At 45.6% G+C, this 22,105-nt stretch overlaps 1 protein-coding gene across 1 annotated transcript in view; it reads right to left on the bottom strand.

Moving 5' to 3' along the window:
• Positions 1-22,105, bottom strand: part of FRMD4B (FERM domain containing 4B) — a 64,125-nt gene that overhangs the window by 24,327 nt on the left and 17,693 nt on the right. Inside the window, exons 5-10 of the mRNA XM_009883587.1 lie at positions 20,274-20,330; positions 19,247-19,269; positions 4,917-5,000; positions 3,626-3,691; positions 2,474-2,531; positions 1,429-1,515 (exon numbers count right to left, since the gene is read on the bottom strand). Of these exons, the coding sequence (XP_009881889.1) occupies positions 1,429-1,515; positions 2,474-2,531; positions 3,626-3,691; positions 4,917-5,000; positions 19,247-19,269; positions 20,274-20,330 (375 nt within the window). The remainder of the gene's footprint in view (positions 1-1,428; positions 1,516-2,473; positions 2,532-3,625; positions 3,692-4,916; positions 5,001-19,246; positions 19,270-20,273; positions 20,331-22,105) is intronic.

Raw genomic sequence — 22,105 nt, 5'->3', positions numbered from 1 at the left:
GTTTGGCCTGACCGGAAAATCTTGTAGATAGGGAAGTGCTGAAGAGCAAGAGGAGCTCCTTGATGCTCTCCTTTGACCATCAATGGCTGCGTTAACATTGACTTGGTTTTCTGGGGTTCCTTTTATGTCACTGCCATCTTAGACCAGGCACGGTAAGAGAGATCTGGAGCTAAGTGCTTTACTAAACAGAGCAAAGGAAGGATGTAAGGGTTCAACCTTGGACACACAGGTATATAAAAATATACCAAAAGAAACCAAGTTGTAGCCTGCTCTGGAAAAAGAGGAGATCTAATTGGGAGCTTGAAGGGGAATTACTCTTAACAAGGAAGTTTTGTTAAGCTGTGTTTTTTGGCACAAATACACAAAACAGTATCACTTTGCAAATGTAAAATTCCCTGGCAGGAAGCACACGCTTCATGTGAACTCCTGCCCAGATCATTCCCGGGGAAGAACAACAGCAAAACTCCAGGTCTCCATCTCCTCACAGCTTAGATATCCCAACAAAGATACGACCAGAAAGAAACCGCACATCCCCAAACCAACAGTGTGGCCCCTGCACGTGCAGTCCTGGCTCATCATCCCCAGTCAAGCGGGTTAAATAACTCTTCAAAGACTTGCAGGGCTCAGTCCCGTCACAGGGAGATGTCACAGAATGGTCAGGGTTGGAAGGGACCTCTGGAGATGCAGCTACAGGACTGGGCGAGCTTCCAACACACCGTGTGCTTGGGCTGTGTGATGGGCTTCCAAGGCTGCCAGCAGAAGAGCCTGTTTGGGCTGGCTACTGGGAGCTTTGAGGGGGGCAGCAGTGTGATATGGGACCCTCCGTCCTCGTTTAAACAACGAGAGAGGCTGTTGGCAGAGCTCGCTCTGCAGGAGACCTGCTGGGGAGCATGGGGGTGGAGAAAGAGAAGGACAACCTCCACTTTTTGGCATTTAGCCTCAATGCCCCCTTACAATTCACCGCATCATGGAAACAGAGTTGCCTAACCAGGCCTGCTGTTTCACGCAGTCCCCCTCGTATTTCACAGATATCAGTGGAGCCTTTTATCACTTCACACACAAAGAACACATACGAAAGCCAAGTGAAAACACTGCTCGAGCACAAGGCCTTTAGTTTGGGACTTGCAGAAACCCAATTGCTTCATACTTCTGTAGTGATTCCTGCAGGCAGCCAAAATTCCTCTCCAGACTGTCCTGAGACCCCCAAACTCAAGATGACGCACAAGCCAAAGCTCCCAAAGGGAGTTTCCACTTTCTATGCAAGAGGGAGAGTTTTACTGCCCCAGGGCCAGCAGAATTCTCCTCCTGCCTCCAACCCGTGGTCTTTTCCTCACTAGTCTAATAAGCAACAGCTTAAAAATAAGTATATTCTGACATCCAACACCATCCTGCCGCCCCCGGAAAAAAAATCAGATACAAAAAACTTACTTTTCTGGGCTTAACTTTGTCTTGTAAGTCGTACTGGCCTATTCCTTTGTAACTTATTCCAAGCCACCACGGGATTCCTTGTTTATCCTGAAAAATGGACATCTACATGAACCAAGAGGTACTTAAGAATTAAGCAATTCCAAGATTACAGCCCACTGCATTCTGTGACAAGTACGAGGAGGTACGGAACCAAGATTATTTTTTTTTTTTTGCAAACAAATTGATGTGAAGTGGATTGCTGGAGTGAATGTTGAAACTTTCTCCCCCTCACCTTCTCAGGCAGAGGCAAGAAACTAGGTAGTGGTTGTGCAAAGTGGACAAAAAAGCGACAGTGCTGCTGAAACAAGGGGGTGTTGCTCATTGCAGGAGTGGCTGTGAGGGGGGAAGGATATGGGACAGAAAAAAAAGAAAAGTGTGGCCAGTGACTGCATCCACTAAATTCAGGCACAGACAGCCATAGGAGGCGAGAACAGCACAAAACATCAGCTTCTCAGGTACCACGGTCACGGCCATGACTCAAAAGTAAGGAGACATCATCTCTGCTGAGCTCTTCTGCACAAAACACTTTGGCCCAGGCTCTGCTCTACAAATGGGAATAAATGGTGTACTCCCATCACTCTCCAAAAACACTTCTCCGCATTTCCCGACTCCAAGTACGCACCCACTAATCACCAGCCACTTAGAAGTACTCTCTTCTACATTGCATTTTTTTTCCCCCAATCTTGATTAGAAATGTCTCTGGGGAAACTATTAACTGTTTCAGATCTAGAAGTGATAGCCAGTTTAATTAAGCTGATATGAATTTAGCTCCTGATAGGATTACAGAAGGTTTTACAAAGATTGCTTTCTGTCTTCTTGTAGCACATAATGCTTTGCTGCTCTCTGGAAACAATTTTAAGAATATTGAATGGGGAAAAACCATAGAGGTTGAAAAATGGGGGGTTTAATTCTGACAGAAGAGTACTGAATCACCAAACTACTCCTATAGGAATGTAATCACACGTAATAAGCTAAGCAATCACATTATCTATGGGCATTTACTAACCTTTACTCCATAGTAATGAACTCCATATGTTGGCAAAGCTTCTACCACTTTCATGTACCTGTAGACAGATTTATAGTGTATCAGATGATTTTCTCTAGAGGGAATAATATCTATTAACATTTTTTTTTCACACATACATTCAGGACATGTCATTTATCATTTGCATATTTTGAAAGTCTTAATAATCGAAGGCCCATGTTCTCAGAAGAAAACTTAGCATCCTGGCTTGGGGAAAGACGTGATATTTTGGCCCAGCTAAAGCGAATGGAAAATCTCTTATACAACAAAACATTCAATCCCTTATCAGAAGGTCAGAGAACTGAAAGTAAAAATTCTGAACTGAACATGTGAGCCTTTTGGGAAATGCTGGCTGTAAAGACCTGCCTGTAATTATTCCATGATAATGCTTTGGTTACAATGGATAGGCTCCAAATGAAAGTCTTTATGCAGTTGTACAACTGTTTCATGAGGCAATTCAGACAACCACTGAACAGACAATTTTTTCCCTTGTTCCTATTGAAAGAAGCCCCCGAATTAACGAGACAGAGTTACAGGCATCAAAGTATGTGAGAAAAACTACAAGTTGCCTACATTGTGGAACCATGGCAATCATCTCAAACTTCTTGGTTCATAATACATCCCACTGCATTTGCCTGTAGGAAATACGTTAATATTAACGGTAAATTAAAAATAAAATTCCACAGGCTCTGTATGCATCTCATTCTTTTGAAAGCCAAATACTGAACATTTCAACAAACATGCCTTTGTTTTTTGGTGTTTTGTTTTTTTTTTTTTCCCCCCTACAGGACCTAAGGTAATACTTGCCCTTCAGAGTTTGGTGTGAAAATGAATTGATAGCAAGAAGGGCACACAGAGAAGAGTCTTCCAATAAAGTAAGGTCCAAATAATTTCTTTTAGATTTAAGGTTATGTGCCCTCATTCAGATACCTCAACTGGAAGCCTGTGAAATCTGAAACTTCAAATAATTTAACACTGAAATATAACTCAACAAAAAAAGAATCTGGCAGACACAAATGGTAAAGTTTGCAAGCAATAATGACTTAAACAGCCTGCATTGCCACTTCTCAACAGAAAAAGAAAAAAGAAAAAGCAAAAACATCATCCTCACAAATTAACAAGTGTCATACTCACTGAACAATGGCTTGTCCTCTGGTCAGACCTTTAATTTGTGTATAATGCTCAATTACTCTGTCCTCACTGCAAAACAAGCACAAAACCCAATTTAGAGGCTCAGTGACTTTTTTCACGTGTGACGGCATCTGTCGAAATTCAGACGCCTGCTCAGCATGCAGAGAAGTGTCCCTCTGTATGTTTCTCGCTCTGGTTTTACATCCTGTTTCTTACTGATTTCTTTCCCACCCTTCATTAAGCAGCGTGGAGCTGCCTGGCTGATCCCTGCCATCGCATGCCTCCTTCCAGACTAATTAAGGAATCATTTTGGATCAGCCTGCTCTGCTGCAGATGCTGCTGCTGCAGAATAATGGTACTAATTGTATGAATTCATTGTCACATTCTAAAGGACCAAAACTTCAAAGGATGGTTAATGTTCCATATGCAAGACAGAAGTAGTTAAACCAGAAATGTTTTCCTTGCAGTGTATTTTCCCCCGACATTTCATAGGTGAAGAAATAGAGATTTGTCAGCAATGACCTTTTTGCGTTTTCCTGTTATTTACTTCAACATTTTGTTTTAGTGGAATGCAAAATAAAATATGCATTTAAGTGTCAGACACTTGAAAGCAAAGAAAAACCCAGCAGTATGCGTTCTGAAAAAAACCCCAAACCAAAAAACAAACCAAATCATAAGCAAATACTGGTATACTTGAAAGTCCATCAGGTACACACAAAAAAATGAAACAAATGAGGGAGTCAAACTTTCACAAAGGGCATCAATTCCAAGGAAACGATACCCTTGATTCATCCCAAACGCTGTGTTCCTTTACAAGCAGGTTCAAGCCACAAAACTGGACCTGCCTCTCTGTTTCCAGCTTTTCCACCTTATTTTTCTCCCCACGACCCGTTGAGGAGAGCAGCTGGGTGGGCATCTGGCAGCCAGCCCAGGTCAGCCCACCACGGCGGCTCTGCTGCGTGCCAAGTTGAAGGAGGAGGGTGCTCTTTGCAAAGCCAAGGCTTAGCCGGAGTTCAGATTTCAGCTCCTTCTAACCCCTGGTCCCCACATATTCTCATCCAGCAGTTCCCGATCCAGCTATTTAGTTCGAGCAAACTTTCAACGAGGGATTGGCAGCGGATCTCGCGTAATTTATAACCTCCTGAAAACTTGAAATGCTTGAATACAAGCAATTAACTGCAAGTCTTATGTCACACACGCTGAAAACTTTCAGAAGAGCTTGCAAAACTGTTTAAAAGTCATCGTGTTGTTACCGTTCATAGCAATGATTTACATTTTAAAGTAAATAGCTCACCAGTAAGCGAGTGATGGATGCTCCTGCAGTGTCTTGGTAGGAAAGACAGGCAGTGTCTTCAAGTCTTTTCTAGTGTTTTCATCACTAAAAAACAAAAACGGCACAGCGTCACCGCTAGTGAATCATAGATGCCATCACCGGTTTCAGCAGAAGGAAAGGGCTGTATTTGCTACCCAAGAACATGGTACATTGCCCCATATCAGGCTGTCACAGCAACGTAACTCTATAGGCCCTCTCACATGACAGTGATGTATATGGTGTCATGCAGACTCATGTTGTAACTCATTATACAGACATGTGATTCTCAGGCCACTGCAGCCGGAGCACCGTATCAATATTTACTTTGCACACACTCACTCTATTTGCCAAGTGCAGAAAGAGCCCTGAAACAGCTGCAGAAGGAAAACCTCTACCCCAAAAGCAAGGCTTGTAATGCTAATTTTTGCTCTATCTTTAGCTAAAATCCTACCCCTAGACAATGCATTTCATAAAGCGGCACGGTATTTGTCAAATCTCAGAGTTTAACACTGATCTGATTCAAAACAAAGGGTTTCAGTTCATATACTTTAAAATATTTTCACTGAAAATAGCTTTCCTGGACAGAAAGTTCAAATGTATTTTCCATTCTACAGAAAGTTCAAATATTTTGGACTCCAGGCCCAGCCTGGAACAAAATAAAAAGGGTTGAAGTATGCGAGTGCAATTTGTCACAAAAAAACCCCCAGCAGAATATTTAAAAAACTATTTACAGGCATCAGTAAAATGGTTAATATTTTCTCCTTATATGCTCCATTAATTCATCAGCTGAAGCTCGCACGCCTCATTTCTGCAGGATTTCTACGTGCCTTTGCAGCAGCGCCAACGAGCACGAACATGACTTCTCTATGTACGGAATGCATCAGTCACGTCCATCAGCATCCGCCTCGACCTCTGCATCCAGGCTTTCCCTGAAGGTGTTTTCATGCTCCCAACCTTGGTTTTCATCAGATTCCACTATCGGAGATTTCATCTGAGCTATGTCGTGTCCCCCCCCGGTTCCTTCAAAATCAGCACCCCATGCATCAGTAGAGTGGAGAAATCTGCTCCGTGGGCACCACGGATCAACCCCTGCAGATGGAGGAGGCAGCAAACCCCTACCGTGTTTCTATCTCACACGGCAGATGTCACATGGAAGACGCAGTAAATTAAAGCTTTTTGTTCCTTGGGCGAGCACGGGCTAATCGCGCCGCAAGCTTCTTCCCCAGCCCTGACAATGTGCCTCAACCCTGACTATGAGGGACCACCTCTGAGGACGAGGAAACAGTTCAATCAACAGCCTATTTATTCTTCAGCGTCTTTGATGAAGTTGCCAAGAAGGGGGTCAATTAGCACCGAGGAGCTGTTGTTGCTGAGCTTTGCCGGGCCAGCGCTCTTCTGCTAGGAAAATGCACTTTTCTTTGCAAGCTGGCCAGCACCCAAGTGCCACAAATGGGGACATCTGGGTAGAAAATCAGGATCTCTCCTCTCGACGCTCAAATACAGCCAACACTCAAAAAAGCTGAAGGGATTTTATTCACCCCTTAAAAGCCCATTTTGATGGGATCAAAAGGCTGTAGGACATCTCAGCTTGCAGTGAGAAGGTCGATTTCATGTATCCCCACAAAACCCTGGTCAATGCAGACAGAGCACACCCTCCCGAGGCCTCAGAAACCAAAGCACAAAATAAAAAAACCAACCAAACAAAAAAAAATAAAATCAGGCCCTGAACAACTTGGCCTGATCTCACAGCTGATGTTCTTGGAGCAGGAGGTTCGACCAGACAACCTCCTGAGGTCCCCTTCCAACTTAAGTCATAGACTCACAGGATAATTGATTATTAAAATAAAAATTTCCTCCTATTTTTAAGCCTGACTCATAACTGCAATGGCTGATGTAGCAGTTGGGGTTGGCAGGGAAATGCAGTGAAGTCGGAGAGGTTTTGGAAGGAAGCAATAACAAAAAAGCTCATTTTTACCAAACAAAAGGGCTGTTCCTCTAAATACAGATTCTCAATCCGTAATATTCATCAGAAGTTTAATAGCTGGGCTCTAAACCCCTATTTAGAAACCTCCTTGCCAGCAAACAACAAAACGCCCAAGCGAGGGCTGAAACACTAACGAGGCTGATACCGAGAGGCAAGAGCTGAGCTCTCACAGAGGTGGCTGGGCAGGGGGACAGGTGACCCCCCACCAGCTGTCACCACCGCAGCTGGGTGGAGAGGTCCCAAGCTCTCCTTCTCCAACCATTATGGGGCCAGCAGCCTCCCCGTCACTGAAGCTCTGCAGAAATGCCACGAACCCTGGCAGCCGTGTCCTACCATGCTCTGAAATGCTACCTTTTGCACAATTTGTGACCTCCAGCGGGGCTACTCACCTCCTTGTTTGGTTGGTGGGTCCCTCACCTCTGGACCTGGCTGAGTACCTACTTACTTTATCCCCATCACGTGCCAAAATGTGGGCACTAGTTAAGCTTGAGTGATGACTAACAGCTCATCAATATGGAAATATCTACCACTGAATGTAAACCGAGCACCAGTGAGCCAGCACACCCACCTCCCCAACAAGATGTGGGCTCTGAGCTGGGACATACGGTGACCAAACAGCTGCAGTCACATCTGTGTGACAACACAGGGTACGTCCCTCCAGCACCGACCCAGAACCACAGGGCCCGGTGCAGTTTGTTAGCAGGCAGAGTCCAGAGACTTACAGCAGAGCTGGACCTTCTCTGTTCTTCTGCCAACCTACAAACCCATCCAACTTCTCACAGTAACAGAGAATACACTTCTTTCACCAGCTGACCCTTGGGACTTGCCTTCCTGAAGGGACCCAACCTTATACCCTGAGGTTCAGACACTCTGTCCCATCTATCTGCAGCTGTAGGGAGTCCATCAAAATAGATCTATAAGGCCTGAAAGTCTCTGAGAAGCCACAAGAGGATTTTTATTCCCCGCCCACCCTGCATAACTGTAAGGTAAAGTGTGAAACAATCCTAGAAAAATGTAAAAGACTTGGGAGAAACAGGACACAGCTCCTTGCACACTGGATGCCTTCAGACAGCGCAGGCTGGCACGCAGCAGCCCAGATCTGCTGACTGAGCGCCCGAGGATTAGCATTTGGAATGATTCACGGCTTCAGGGATAATAAAAGCCTCAAATGGTCCTCCCCCTCCTTCCAGAGTTCATTATCACTTTATCTGCACCAAGGAGCCCGGGCACGTCTCCCCTTGACCTTCAGGATCACTTTCCCAAGCCCTCTGAGACCCAGCCGTTCCCCAGAGGGGACAACTCCAGATAGCAGGAGCGACGGTTTGAATTATTACCTGTTCCTGTTTGGTTTCACAGCGATCACGAGGTGATACAGAAATCACAGGGCAGTCAGCCCCAGCTCCAGAAGTCCAACCGTCTATGCTATCTACCAACCGAACACACCAGTGCTGTATCTGGTGTGTCCATGGTCAGTTCTCATCAGGGCAGGAGGAGGACTCGGCTGTCAGGATGGAGAGGCCCACTCGCATTTAATCTGACCTCTGCTACAGAGGGGGCTTCTTGACTGGTGGTTCTTGGCAGAATTTCAATACATAAACTTAAAACGCCCAGAGTCAATGGGACTGGACGTTTTTGGGAAGAGATTTGTTTATTCCCCAGGAGGAGAATATAGGAAACTCATCTGAAGTATTTTTCCCCACTATGGAGAAGAATCAAAGAAAATCAGCAGATGGACCCTTTCCTTCCCATTCCACCCTCTAAATGGGAGTTTTCACTCTGGCAGATATTGAGCAGAACTTGATCTGGGCAATGTAAATGAAAAATCTACATTGGACCCTCCTCATGGCGAACCTCAGCTTGCATTCTTGCTATTGTCCATATTTAATCTTCTGTCCCAACATGAACAAACGTTGGGCAAGATGCTGTCCCCAGCAGCATGCTCTGCTCATCAGTGCCAGCTCTGTGGAGACGGAAGAGCAGCTTGTCTCTAAAATAACCAACAGCAATATTTAACCACGTACCATACTATGAATAGGAGTTGCCCCATCCAAACTTACTGTCTCCAGCAGCAAACCAGGACCAATCCCATGTGCTTCCCACAACCCACCGATGATACAGTGAAATCTTAGGCATCTTGCTAAAACCCCACCAGAAACCTGGGAAGGAACCAAGCCAGACTATAGTGGCATGCTCTGCCTAAAGCACATTACTGAAAATTAAAGAGACTTACATATTTATGCTCCCACAAAACGCATCTTCACAGCTTGTAATCAAGTGATATGACACTCCCTGCCAGGAAAAGATTTACAGAACTGTGCTAATTAGGACCATTTGTCAATGGCTGCCCAGGGTTTTCCCTGCGCCCACTGTCAAAAACAACTTATGCCTGTTGCTAGCGCAGGTAAGAGCTTAGATGTAATAAGATGTGGTTAATGAGATTAGCATAAAACGTGAAGAGCAATAGACACACCCAGAGCAGCAAAAGCAATACATTGGACTACAACATAAAAGCTTATCAGCCCGCATCATCTTTGTAAATATTAACAACTTGATAAGGATGGGACTTCAGACAACTTTTAACTGACTAAAGTGATGGCAAATGTATGCCTCTGCTGAATCATGTTGATAACACTTTATATGGTAGGAATTTATCACCAGGGAAAGTACATCGTATAGTGATTTTCCTCTGTTCTCGAAGCCTCTTGACCTGACATAAATACTTACTCTTGTGTTGCTCTGTGATCATTGGAATAAATCAACTCCTGGGTCTTTCTGAATGTCATTATTTTATGTTCAGTTAATTCTTGAACTTAATTTTATGCACACCACAGGTAGAATTTAGAGTGGCCTTGTTTTTAAAAAAATACTGACCAACTCCTAAAGTTAACCTGAAAGTTATTTCATGGACACCTGAAAACCAGCAGACACTTCTGAGAATTATAGATAAGATACAAAGAAATGCGGAGCTTCACGGCTAAAGGACGATACGCTATTACCCTGCATCACGAAGATGCTTCAAAACCTTTCCATTGGGATCTTTCTTACTCTGTTCAAGATGATTAGAGCTGGCAAAACAAATAGAAATGGCAGACAATTAGATACTTAAAAGCTGACAATCTGAGTTTTCAGAAGGCTGGTCAGGTTACTCAGATGATGTTAGTAATGGTCCTATTTCTTGAGAAAAACCACTGAATTCCTTTGCCATGCGACTACAAGCAATGCTATAACGGTACAAGAACATCCCGTGTTGCTGCCCACACCTCAGTCTGGTTCTCAGGTGACCTTCTAAAGCGACAAGACTTAGGGTAGCATCACCAAGGTCTCCAAAGCGCTCCATTCCATACGTTCAGAGATGAAAGCAGGCAACACGGACCATCACACTGCAGCTGGACCGCTTCAGCAACAGGTGCCTCTTCTGTAAGCTTTTTAGTTTCAAAATAAATGGAAGGGCAGAGCGTGGCAACCTCGTGCTCCCGTGGAGGTTGGTCTGCCTTTCAAGGTACCACAAGAAACAGGTGTGAGGAGGAAGCAGCAAGGCAATGGAGGGGGGAAAAAAAAAAAAAAAATGAGTGGGGTTAAAAGTGCAAGAGAAAAGAGGGGGGCAAGAAGACAGAGTGGGGAAGGTATGGGGAGAGCGATGGATTTAGCAGCTTTCGAGTAGTATGTCAGAGCAGCAGGATCTTGGCAGCGGGATTCTGAAATGCGCTCTCTGACAAATCCTCTTTTGTGACAAATGCCAGACGTTCCCCATCATTTCCCAGCCTCACAGTTTATGGTCTACTGGCACACTCAAGAAAGTTATTTTTCTATTGAAGGAAGACCAGGATCCGGAAAGGCCATGAACAAGGGGCTCCCGTTGGCACAGGACAGCCAGAGCTGAGCCTTCACCCATGGCCAGCGGGGAGCTTCGCCTGGGGCAGGGCTGCAAAGTCTGCCACTTGAATACCAGATAGGAACCGCCTGCTCAGAAAGGTATTTGAAGGAGCATTTCTAAGAGCCTTCCAAACCCTGTAACGTGAAAAGGAACATGATAAGCAGTGCAGATGGCTTTTTCAGCGCCTGGCTTGTACATCTACGCTGCAGCCATGCTGTAGATTCCCTCACTGTGCTGCAACAACAGCTTTGGTTTCACAGCTCGAGGGGGATCTGCACCAAACAGAACATGGCTGGGACTGCGCAACCTTCCCCCCATGTTCAGCTGGACCACAGCTTTGGACCTCTGGGCCTGACCTCCAGCTCCAGCCCTGCTCTTTTTAGGCTAATTTCTCCGCTTCCCCAGCCCCGCCTGACCCTCTGAAAGAGTGGCAGCAGAGCCCACTGATCTCACAGGGGTTTGGTGACCCTACTCGTTGGCTTTTGGAAGATGGACCAAGAGCAGCACAGACAAAGCAAAATTTCTCTCATCAGCTATATGCGTGCACCTGTCTATCAAGGGACATGGGGACCGGACAAACAACAGCGTGAGCTGCTCCCAGAGCCACCTTGGTGGATGTGGCACCATTCATATTTCCGCTTCACAGATGAGGAACAGTGAGTGAGGAAGCAGCAAATCTGCAACCTGAACCTGCCCTAAGTTCTCAGTTGTTTTTTTACAGCTCGTGATGTGAAATAGGAATATTCCACAGATAAAAAAACCCTTTGGTCCTTAAACACCACACCTACCCCTGCTGATGGCTCCCGGTCCCACGGATCTGACGCAGCACAGCCGCATTTAGAGAGCGGCTCAGCTCAGCCGTACCCACAGCACACATCGGCTGTGCTTCTGTCAGCCCCGCCGGGAAGCCGAGCGGCTCTGCTTTACCTGGGGATTTACTGCAGAGCAAAAGGGGGACTACTCACAGTTGATACAACGCTTGAAGGATCCCAAACCCTTCCCCGCAACAACAGACTGTTATTCCTAACATTCACACTTTCTTCCTGTTCACACAAAAGTCAGATTAGCCACATTAGTCGTGGGTTTTTAGCATGTCTGAGTACAGCAGCAAATTTTAAAGCTTGTTATCACAGCCCTGTGTGCTGATACAGAGATACGGGGAACCACAAGAAAAATAAAGTATCCAAGTAACGATAGAGACCTGACAAACCCGCAAAAGCAAAAAAGCTGAGGCTGAAAAGCTGTCCTTCCATTTCCTCAAAGCACGAAATACACCCCACGTGACACATCCCAACCATCACGGGGAGGAAAAGCAAAAGATATCTTTTTTCTTGCCTTTTTTTAAAGCGAGGATGTTGTTCTGAGTCAGATCAGAGCCCAAAGTCCTGCTCGCAGCTGATAGTGCAAGACGAGAGAAACTCTCTGTAGGCCTGACAGTTTTCTAGATATGCAACAGAAGGGAGGTGAATGAGCACCGTATAGCGCAAAACCCATTAAATCTAATTTTTACAACAGGAAAAGTCAGTGTCCTTTAATGCTGAACCTGTACTTGAGGGAATTTCTAGGGACAGGGGGGAGGGCATCTTTCACCTAAGGCCATGGAGCTTTGCCATGATGCTACTCCAAGCCTAATAGCTGCGCCAGCGACATGTCTGACTTGTCCCCTGTGTGGGGGACAACTTTGAGGGATGAAGAATTTGAACAAGTTTGGAAAAGCACCACGCTTGCCTCATCTCTCATCTGCTTTGGATGCACAGCACAACAAAAGCCCTCCCTAGGTGGCTGGATTGTACCCACTGTGGTACTGCTCCTCCGAGTTAAAAGTGCCTTAAAGGAAAAGAAAAGAAAAAAAAAAAAGAAAAAGTATTGTGGAGGGACACTTAAAGAGGAAAAAATACAACCACCCCCCTTTGCTGCCCCTCAGGAAACTGTATGAGCACCATGCATATGAAATCTAAGAATGCATGTTCCTTACTAAACTGCCATAATTAAAGGTAAATATTAAAGGTACACTACCACATGCAAGTAGTAAATCCCATGAGATCAGATTATTAAATTATTCAAAACATCCTCTTTTCTTCTCTCCATGTAATTCTTTGCTCATTTCACCCACAGTGCTTCCACCTAATTCAGCTTAATTCATCTGCTGCATAATAGGCATACTACACCAATTCCTTGGGAGCCCTTACAGAACCACTTTAAAATAGGAAATTGTAAAAAAACATTAAAATTACATCATTGTAGAGACTATGTACGCTTTGGTCTGCCCTCAACTATATGAATCCACAAGTAGCATTAGTAGAAAAACAAAACAAAACATCTTGCTGTTAAAAGTCTAGCAGAAAATTAGGGTCTTAGCTACTTTGTCTCAGCTACTTTTTTTTTTTTTTTTTCTTTTAATTGCACCTAGTTTACACAGTGAGGGTAGTGGAGCACTGGCACAGGCTGCCCAGAGAGGTTGTGGAGTCTCCCACTCTGGAGACATTCAAAACCCGCCTGGACGACGTCCTGTGCAACCTGTGGTAGGTGACCCTGATCTGGAGGGGGGGTTGGACTAGATGATCTCCAGAGGTCCCTTCCAACCCTGACCATTCTGTGATTCTGTGAATTTCCACTTTTTATTGAAAAATAAAACACCAGGAGACAACAACATTTTCATCTCAGAACTGCTGCTGAAGTGCTTTGGGAGATGGACCTCAGCATCTCCCTACCCGCTCCCCTCCACTACTCGTTCCTCAGGGTACACTGGGGTGTAGGACCCCAAAACCAAACTGCAGTGACTCATCAAGAAAAGCAAGACTTGCGCACTGCTATAGAAAAATTACTGCATTTTTCAACCAGGTTTTCTTAGAAGAAGGTACAAAGTCAGTTAAGCAGAGAACGCTTTGGGTAAGTGCGTATCCGATACCTGATTTTCCCTAAACTTGCTTATTACCTACCTCGGTTCATTATTTACTTCACTTGATTTTGGAACATCTAATCAACCCTCTCAGCAAACAGGCTCTAAGTTAATACATCTTTGCTCACCTTGGTTTAAATTCGTTACCACAGAAGAGCGAGTTCAGGAAAGCACACAGCTGGGTTTGAGCGAGACAAGAGTTAATGGTTCATGAACAAGTGCCTAGCAAGGTATTTAAAGAAAAAGTGTGCAGAGTCGCAGCTGAAAGGCAAAAATACACAGTGACTCAACTCGGCAAACAAGGAGCCGTGGAGCACAAGGAGCACAACTGCAGGGCCAGTGCTGAGCACTGATTTCCAGCGAGGCAGCCACAGCCCGCGGGGAGCAGTGGGTCACGCTGGAGAAAACCTCTGCAAATATCAGCGCACGGGCATTCTGCAAAAAGAAAATCAAAACCCAAACCACGGTGCTGCCTATGACAGGCACCAGATGGACGCCTTGAGAGTGAATCCCACCGTGATCCACCAGCTTTTTTGTATCACCCACCCATACGCATGGAAGGAAACCCTAAGGGGCTGAAAGAAGCATCCAGAGTGCGCTCAGGTCTTTGGCAACCACATGAGACCAGCGCAGATGTCCCCTCGTAACCTATCCACAATCCCAATGGCTTTCAAAAAGAGCTTCCAGTGAACGGTTCACAACAGGTTTCCTTCCCCAACAGCACAGCCTAAGAGGAGCAGGTCTGTGGAGCAACAGGGTTTGTGCTGGAGACCTGACACCCATGCCGTACCCATTTCAGGGCTTTCTTTAGGCCAGCCCTAGCCTGGCCCCACAGCCCGAGTGCCTGTGAGTGCCTGGCACGCGAGGCGGGCTCCATTCATGCCACATGGACCCACCCCGAACCCCCCCCCCGAGACCTCTCCAGGATGCACACCTGGGAGAGGGGAGTAGGAACAACTGGGAGATTTGGTCCAAATCTTCATTTCTGCTCCGACCCCAGTCCTGCACATGACCACACCTGGAGATTTGGTCATATGAACCTGGGGAGACTTCCAAAAACAGGCTGGACGAGCTGCCACTAACAAACCTCAGGTGTGTCCCGTTTCTGAAGCTACCTTAACCTTGGGGTAAGCAGCACAGTGAACAGGTGCTTTGCTATCAGACAACTATTAACTTCTTTCAAGCAGCTAATTTCTAGCACTGCCCACTTTATCCTTTCCACATTCTTTTCTACCAAGAGATTTTCCAGTTTGTCTAGAAAAATAGTCACCTTCCCAAGCAAACACTACCCAAAAATCTCATACCGAGCACTCACTCTTAATTAGGAGCAAATTGTTAATACCACTTTTCTGCACCTAGGCCAAGCGCTTTATTTTTCCCTCAGTAAAGTTTTCAAGTTCAGGAGTTTCTGAACCAATTGCTCCACAGCTGCAGTTTGCAGGAGTATCTTTCACACAAACCTCTTCCTTTTACAAACTGTGTTTATCACCCCTGTAATGATAAACCCCGGTGCCTCGCACATGTCAGCTATCAGGAATTCATTATTTTGTCTGTGTTATGTTATACCAGTCGGGAGTTATCTTTGCAGCCCACAGGCCAGAATCACAATCAAATGAGTCAGCTATTTAAAGAAAATGGAAGCCCTCCTCCAGCAATTTAATTAAGTTTCAGGGAGCACGGCTGGGTTTCAGTCCTGGAAACATTACTGGGGAAAATGTGATCCAAGATTATCAGTCAGAAAATAAACTTTTTTTTAAAAAGTTACTTTCCTTATATAGTCTCTGCAGCTAATCTGATTTTAATAAATGTTTTACTAATGGTAGAAGGACAGCATCTAGGACATCTCAGTTATAAACTGTCTCTTTCATCAAGCTACAAAGAAATATAATAGTATGTACTATTGTACAGCATTTTTGAGGGCAGATGCTTAATCTGTAAACTAAATACAGCTAAATCATTTATTTCCCAAGGAGACAAGCCTTTATATGTTGCATATTTACATGATGAATAATTACCAGATTGCTCTATTATTTTGCTTGCCTGCCAAGACATTAGCTTTCTTTAAAATTTAAATAAAATTTCTAAATAAATAGAACATGGATGTTTTTCCCCAAAAAAACTGAACCATGCCAGAAGCTGCAACTAGAATCAAGTTCTCTTTCTAAAACCCTTGCATAGAATTTAAAAACCAAGATTTTGTAAAAACAGGCTTGCAGCTTTTTCTGTTTCATTTGCAAATACGAGAGCGGAGGAGTACAATTAACTAATGCAGAGTTTCAAAACTACTATTAATGACTAACACTTTGCTTTGGGTTCTTATTACAGGAGCTGGAGAAATGCAGGTGGAAATTCAGTTTAAGGAGAGTAGCTTAACTGGAAGCCAAAGATGAGTCGTGAAAAGCGAACGCGAAACGTTACATCCCTCCTCTCGAGCAAAACGTGCCCGGTCGTTGCACAGGAAAGCAGAGGGACAGGGATCCGCAGCATCTCGGGCTTGCTGGGAACATGGCAGCTGGGGGATTCTCGGGAAGCACCGCTCTGCCCGCAGCAGCCCCGACACCGTCCCGTGGAAGGGGGAGAGGAACGGCTCCCCGAGCATCCCCACGACATGCTCTTTATCACACACAGTGGGTAGGTATCTTGGCTGGGATCACCAGTTGGGTAAACAGGAAAAGGAACTGGGTGTGCGGTGAGCTGCACCGATCGTGGTCCGCTGTCATCTTCGTTAATCATTCCTCCTGCAGCCCGCAGTCATTGTAGACTGCCTTTGAGAAACCAGAGCTGTCCAAAACAGGCACATACACAACGGACATACTGTGGGTACAATTTTGAAGCATGTACTTAAGTTTTATCAAGAAGTCTTAGAAGCCAGGGTCCTCTCAAAGTGGGACTTGGGTGGTTTATCTCACATAAAGCCTCTCTCCAAATGATAAGGCGCATACCCTTCTCCTAACAGCCCAGCCCAGGACCCCACGGTCCTATTGCAAACCACCTGCAAGGGCCAAACCCCAAAGACACTGATATTTTCATGCTGTCAGTGCTACCAGACTGCAAAGTCTCTCCAGAGTGACCTTTGTGGTGGAGAAATCAGAAGTTTTTACTTTCTCCAAGCGCCCACACGTCAGGTTTGCTCACTGAAAATAAACAGATTTCAAAAGAATGTGCTCACCCACTCAGCACGGGGGTAGGGGAGGGAGTTTCTCGGGAGATTGCTGCTCTCTGCCATCAAGACATTATCTGAGAATTTGAGCAGTGGGTTGGGAAACGGGTTACTGCAGAGCTGTAGGAAAATCTGAAGCGTTCGGACCCTGGTACTGATCTGCCCGTTCCCAGCTGAAGTCAGCGGGAACGCCACACAGTGACCCCACCGCGGGATGTGTCCCCACAGAAAAGCTCCCTGCGGAATGTGTGAAAAATCAGCCAAGCAGAGATCCCCAGCGTTGTCTGGACTGGCCCATTTTTCACTTCCAGAAAGCTAATCTCTAGGACTTCAGGCAATTCCTGTATTCACCTGCATTCATTCAGCACTAATCCTATATAAAAAAAAAAATATTAACATTAACCCGTGTGTTCTCATGTAAGCAGAAATGGTGCAAGAGCCACATTCCAGAAAGTGATTCAAAGTGGAATTGCCAAACGACAGCGAACATGGAACACGCCAAACCCAAACAGACGCACCGCTGCAAGGATGTATTCCTTGTATCACCGGCAAGTTTGGCAGGGGAGGCCAGTCCCGCAGTATCTTTGAGATACCCTGATAATTAGGCTAGCGCTTTATCAGTGGTGGTCCAAACGACCACTTGTGATATGTAACATGAAATTCCTTCACTTCTGGTGCGCTCACTGCCCTGGGACAGCTGGTCGTGCTCATTTGCCACGGAGGCATAACATATGTTTTGTTTAATAGAGGAAACAATTGTTGCAGCTATTTTCACGCAACTGTCAGGGGAAGAGCTACACTCGGGGGGGGGAAAAAAAAAAAAAAAAAAAATCAGTCTTGTAGTACAGTATTCTTCCCTCCAATTTTCTTTAAATACTTCTGAAGGTAACCACGGGCGATCCACTCCTTGCAACGTGTCTGCAGAGGCATGGAAAAAACCACAGACTCGGTTCTTGGGCATGTGAAGCAATACTTACAAACCTATTTATGGCAAATGATAAGGAGTCCATGTTAAGTGTAAACCACATAAGGGAGGCTTTCACCGCACAAAGGTAGTTTTTAACCTTAACCCTTTTTCTCGAGAATTGAGATCACGTGCCACAGTTGCTTAACAAGTTACTTCTTGTCAAGTGAACGGCAGTTCTCTGGTTATCTGTGCCTAAACTGAGTAAAGCTTAGGGTGTCCCTATGAGATCAGGCAAGATGAGAGGTCTTTGAGAAAAATGCAGCATGCTGCTACTATAAGCAATATCCTGTGGGTCACAAAGCAGGTCTGCAGCATGACCAGGAACACAAGCTGTCTGTACAGCCAGCCCATCCAGTTGATCTTAGTCACAAGGACATCTTTTCCTCCCTGCAGGGGTGAGAGCACGCCAACAAAAAGGAGGAGGAGGTTGTGATGGACTGCACTGAGCGTGTCCTTCAGTGGAGAGGGACTGGCATTCGGGGAAGAAGGGGCAGCAGCACTGGCACTTACATGACAAGTGCGCACTGAAGGAAAAGCAGAGTCTGTCACTGCTGCAGGTTTGGCAGTCAGATGTGACTTGCTCCCTGCGTTTGAGCGGACAGCTCTTTATGAAGCAGTTTCAAAGCATGGCTCTTGAAAGCCGTTGTTGCTAAAGCGTAAACACAGCTCTCTTCCCATATGGAAACTCAGCAAGGAGTAAAACATTAACGTGACCAAAGCCAACCTCCTGAATTTCTATTTGCTTAGTGAGCTGTTTCTAATTGAAGGTCTTTTCCCCTGGGTCTTACAGGTCCGAGTGCGACCCCACCTCCTCCCCGTGGGCAGTTATCATAACCAGTGCATGGTGAAAAGTGATTTCCAAGGGTAAGACCACTCTGATGATGCGGTTTCATACAGCTAAAGCCCAGCAACCGGGTCGCACAGCAGCTACAACACACAACTGTCAGGTCAAGTGTGGGGAGGGGGAAGCCCCGTGGGGCAGCTGCAGAAGAAAGCGGCTCATTGATCTCCGGTACGGGCAGCTGACGGGCTCCGTGTCTCTCCAAACATGCTGCCACTGTATGGGCAGGGTCACCCAGATGGACACGAGCCACAATGCAAAGCACAGGTTTTCTGGTAGGAGGGAGTGGGAGCTTTCCCCCCATCCCACCTCAGCACCTGTGTTTGGGGAACAGAGCAAAGCAGCATGGCTTGAAAAAAAACAAAAAAACCCACAAACTAAACTGTTTTGACTCAGAATCTGCTCACAAAAGGCATTACTCACCCCACAGACTCAGATTTTATCCAGCCCAGCAGCACATATCACTTTCTTCAGCCACTGCTCATGGCTGGACTTTACCCCCATTTTTGATTGTTTGCAGTACAATGCCAACTCAGAAAAACACATCCATCAAGCACACTAGTATTAGAAAGGAAAAATGTTATTACCTGGAATAGTCCCCTTTAGCTTCCTACAATTGAAAAACAGTGACAGAATTAAAACATGATCTCTTCAAAAGTCCTCGATTTTCCCAGCATTGTTCCCTTCCCCACTCCCACCGCGCTGTGGCCAGATCCTGACCCCAGCTACGCCCCGTGCAAAGCCCGGAGGCTGCCCGCATATATTCAAGAACAGAACTTGGCCCTTTTACGCTTCCAGCTGCAGATTATCCACCTACACCATAAATAAAACCGCTTCCAAAATGGGGATGAATTTCACATTGCAAATCAAATGTCGCTTTTACTGTACGAGAAGCGAAATACAATTCTCTCTCCGGCCGACCACATCCAGCTAAAGGTCGGCTTTACAAACAGGTCAGCAGTTGAGAGGAATTGTGCTCACTCGAGATGAAAACAACAGTTCAGGCAGATCAAGCCCCTGCAGCTTTGCTGTGGCATTTTGTCACTGAGAAACTGTCACTGGGAAAGACTCCCAACATTTCAAAGGTAGAGCTGTATTTCAGGCAAAGCGGTAAATAACCAGAGTTTAAGTCTGAGTAGAACAAACCTCGATTAAGAAGAGGAAAAACTGACATAATCTATTTCAACATAACAGAGGTATCAAAACCATATGCTCTGAAAGATACACTGGCATAATATAGCAACTTTAGCTACAGTGTAATACTTTTTTCTCCCCAGATGTCCAGAATATATTTAAAGTGATAAATTGGACAGAAACTTGCCAAGGACTACCCATCATGAGTTTTTCCTCTCTCCTTCCCTCTTTCAATTTAAAATTCCTCAAATAGCCATTTCTCTCACTTGCCTATAAGGGAAAAAAAAGCAGCTCCCAACTTTTTTAGCCCTCCGCCCCAACTGCAGAGACTATAAACAACGCTGTATGGTTTTGTCTTTATAGAGGAGTAGAAAAAACCCAACCAAACAACCCAGAAAGGCAGCGGGCAGCTGAGCTAAAACAGGTCCGAGTTACCAGTAGCAGAAAACTGACCGAATCGCAGGACGAAGAGCCGCTTACCTGCAAAATCAGGGCTGCCAACTTGAAGACAGTCTCACTTTCCACTTCAATCTGCCCCTGCGCAGGGAAAGATTTTTTTTTGAAGGGTGTGCTCAGCTCCAGCGAAGGGACTTCCACCGGGAGTCCCCTCCCCACATCCCCTTGGCAGCGACCCCCTTTCCTGAGCATATACACACACACACTCTCTCTGTGACACTGCCTTTCCTCCTCCCCCCAAACCCTCCCCTCGCCCTCCCCCTTTTCTCGCCCTCGCATGTTTTCTTTACAAATCTTTCTTTTATTGCATTTTACGGGACGCTGGTTTGCGTTATTTGCATCTGACTGCGCACGCCTCCTCCGGGGACCTGATCCCGCACACTGCAAAAAACACACCGAAAAAAATCTTGCCACGAAGGAGGGAGGCAGGGTTGAACCAGAGATATTTTTTATGGCTTGAAGCACTCTACCTCCTCAGGGCAAGGACTGCCGTTCTTTGTTGTGATGGTGGTACGCACAGCCCTGATGCTAGATAAGTAATACTTATTAATCAGAAGATAGCATAACTAAGCTTCCTTTGCGCCACACGGTCTGGTTACAGCCTCCAGTTCTTGCAAGTAAACTGGAGTTGTAGTGCAACGTTCAGAAAAACCGTATGGACCCCCATGCTGGAAATCTCCTGTGTCAACCCCGCTCCACAACCAGTCCTGTCCTGACAGCACTATGCACTCAGTGACTTCAGAGGTGTGCAGTTTATAAATGCCAAAAAACTTCAGAACTACACAAGGATCCTTATTTTCCTGCATGCTTAAGTGCAAATCTTTCAAAGTTAGTTTCTTACAAGCAAAACCCCTGGTCCTGGTTCTACACTGGGACCAGCAGTAACACTGGAAGATTAAAGGAGATGCACTTACCGTTGGACTCTTGGATTATCAAAGCTACCCCTTACACCTACTGTATCTCGCAAACTATGTATAAAGGACAAAACTGAGCCCATGAACCACCCCATGAACACAGATTTTTTTTTTCTTATTGATCTTATGCAAGTGAAGATAGTAGACTTGATGCCAGTCTCCTGCCACCAGGATCCCAAAGTATCCTCTGTCCCCAGAACGAACGAGGGGACAAAGCAGATCAAAAGCTGAAATAGTGCCAAAACCGGGGTAGCGGGAAGATCCACAGAATTACATACAGATACAGGGACATGACATCTCAAAATATATAGGGCACATCTGGAGCTGAGCTAATTTACCACAGCTGCAGGTCTGACCCACAGAGACCAAATTCAAAAGTGAACAAACAAATAATTCAATTTTCATGGAAAGGAAGTTGGGTTTTTTTTTTTGCCGGCTTTGTCATCAATAAAACATTCCAGCAGCAGCGCTCCCCCGGGCTGCTCCTCAATGGCAGACTACAAGGAATTTCCCCTTCCCAACAGGTGTGGCAACAGCTATGCAGAAGTAGCCTCCAAAGCATTCCCAGACATATTTTATTAGAAGAAGAGGAGAGGCGCATCACAAATTAGGAGGGGAAGCTTCAAGTTCATCCGTCCCTCAGATCTCTTTCATGTTGATGCTTAAGAGAAAAGGCAAGGATTGCAGCCCACAAACTCTTCACGTAGGTGCAATTTTAAGGCAGTTTGTTACTTCCAGGTCTGTGCCAGGTTAGTCTTTGTCATGCACATCTGAGCTGCCTTTTTTTTTTAGCTTAAATTGCATCTGCTCAAACAGCCTCTGAGGCCAACTGTGGCAGTGGAAGGATTACAGGACATCAGGTCATCCCAGCACTGTGCTCTGCCGCCCCGGCAGGCAGGGAACCCAGACACCAGACAATGCCATCACAGGGAACCTCTCTCT

The sequence above is a fragment of the Charadrius vociferus genome, unplaced genomic scaffold (assembly GCF_000708025.1).
Source record: "Charadrius vociferus isolate BGI_N301 unplaced genomic scaffold, ASM70802v2 scaffold324, whole genome shotgun sequence".
NCBI lineage: Eukaryota > Metazoa > Chordata > Aves > Charadriiformes > Charadriidae > Charadrius > Charadrius vociferus.
This window is presented reverse-complemented; position numbering and strand designations above follow the sequence as displayed.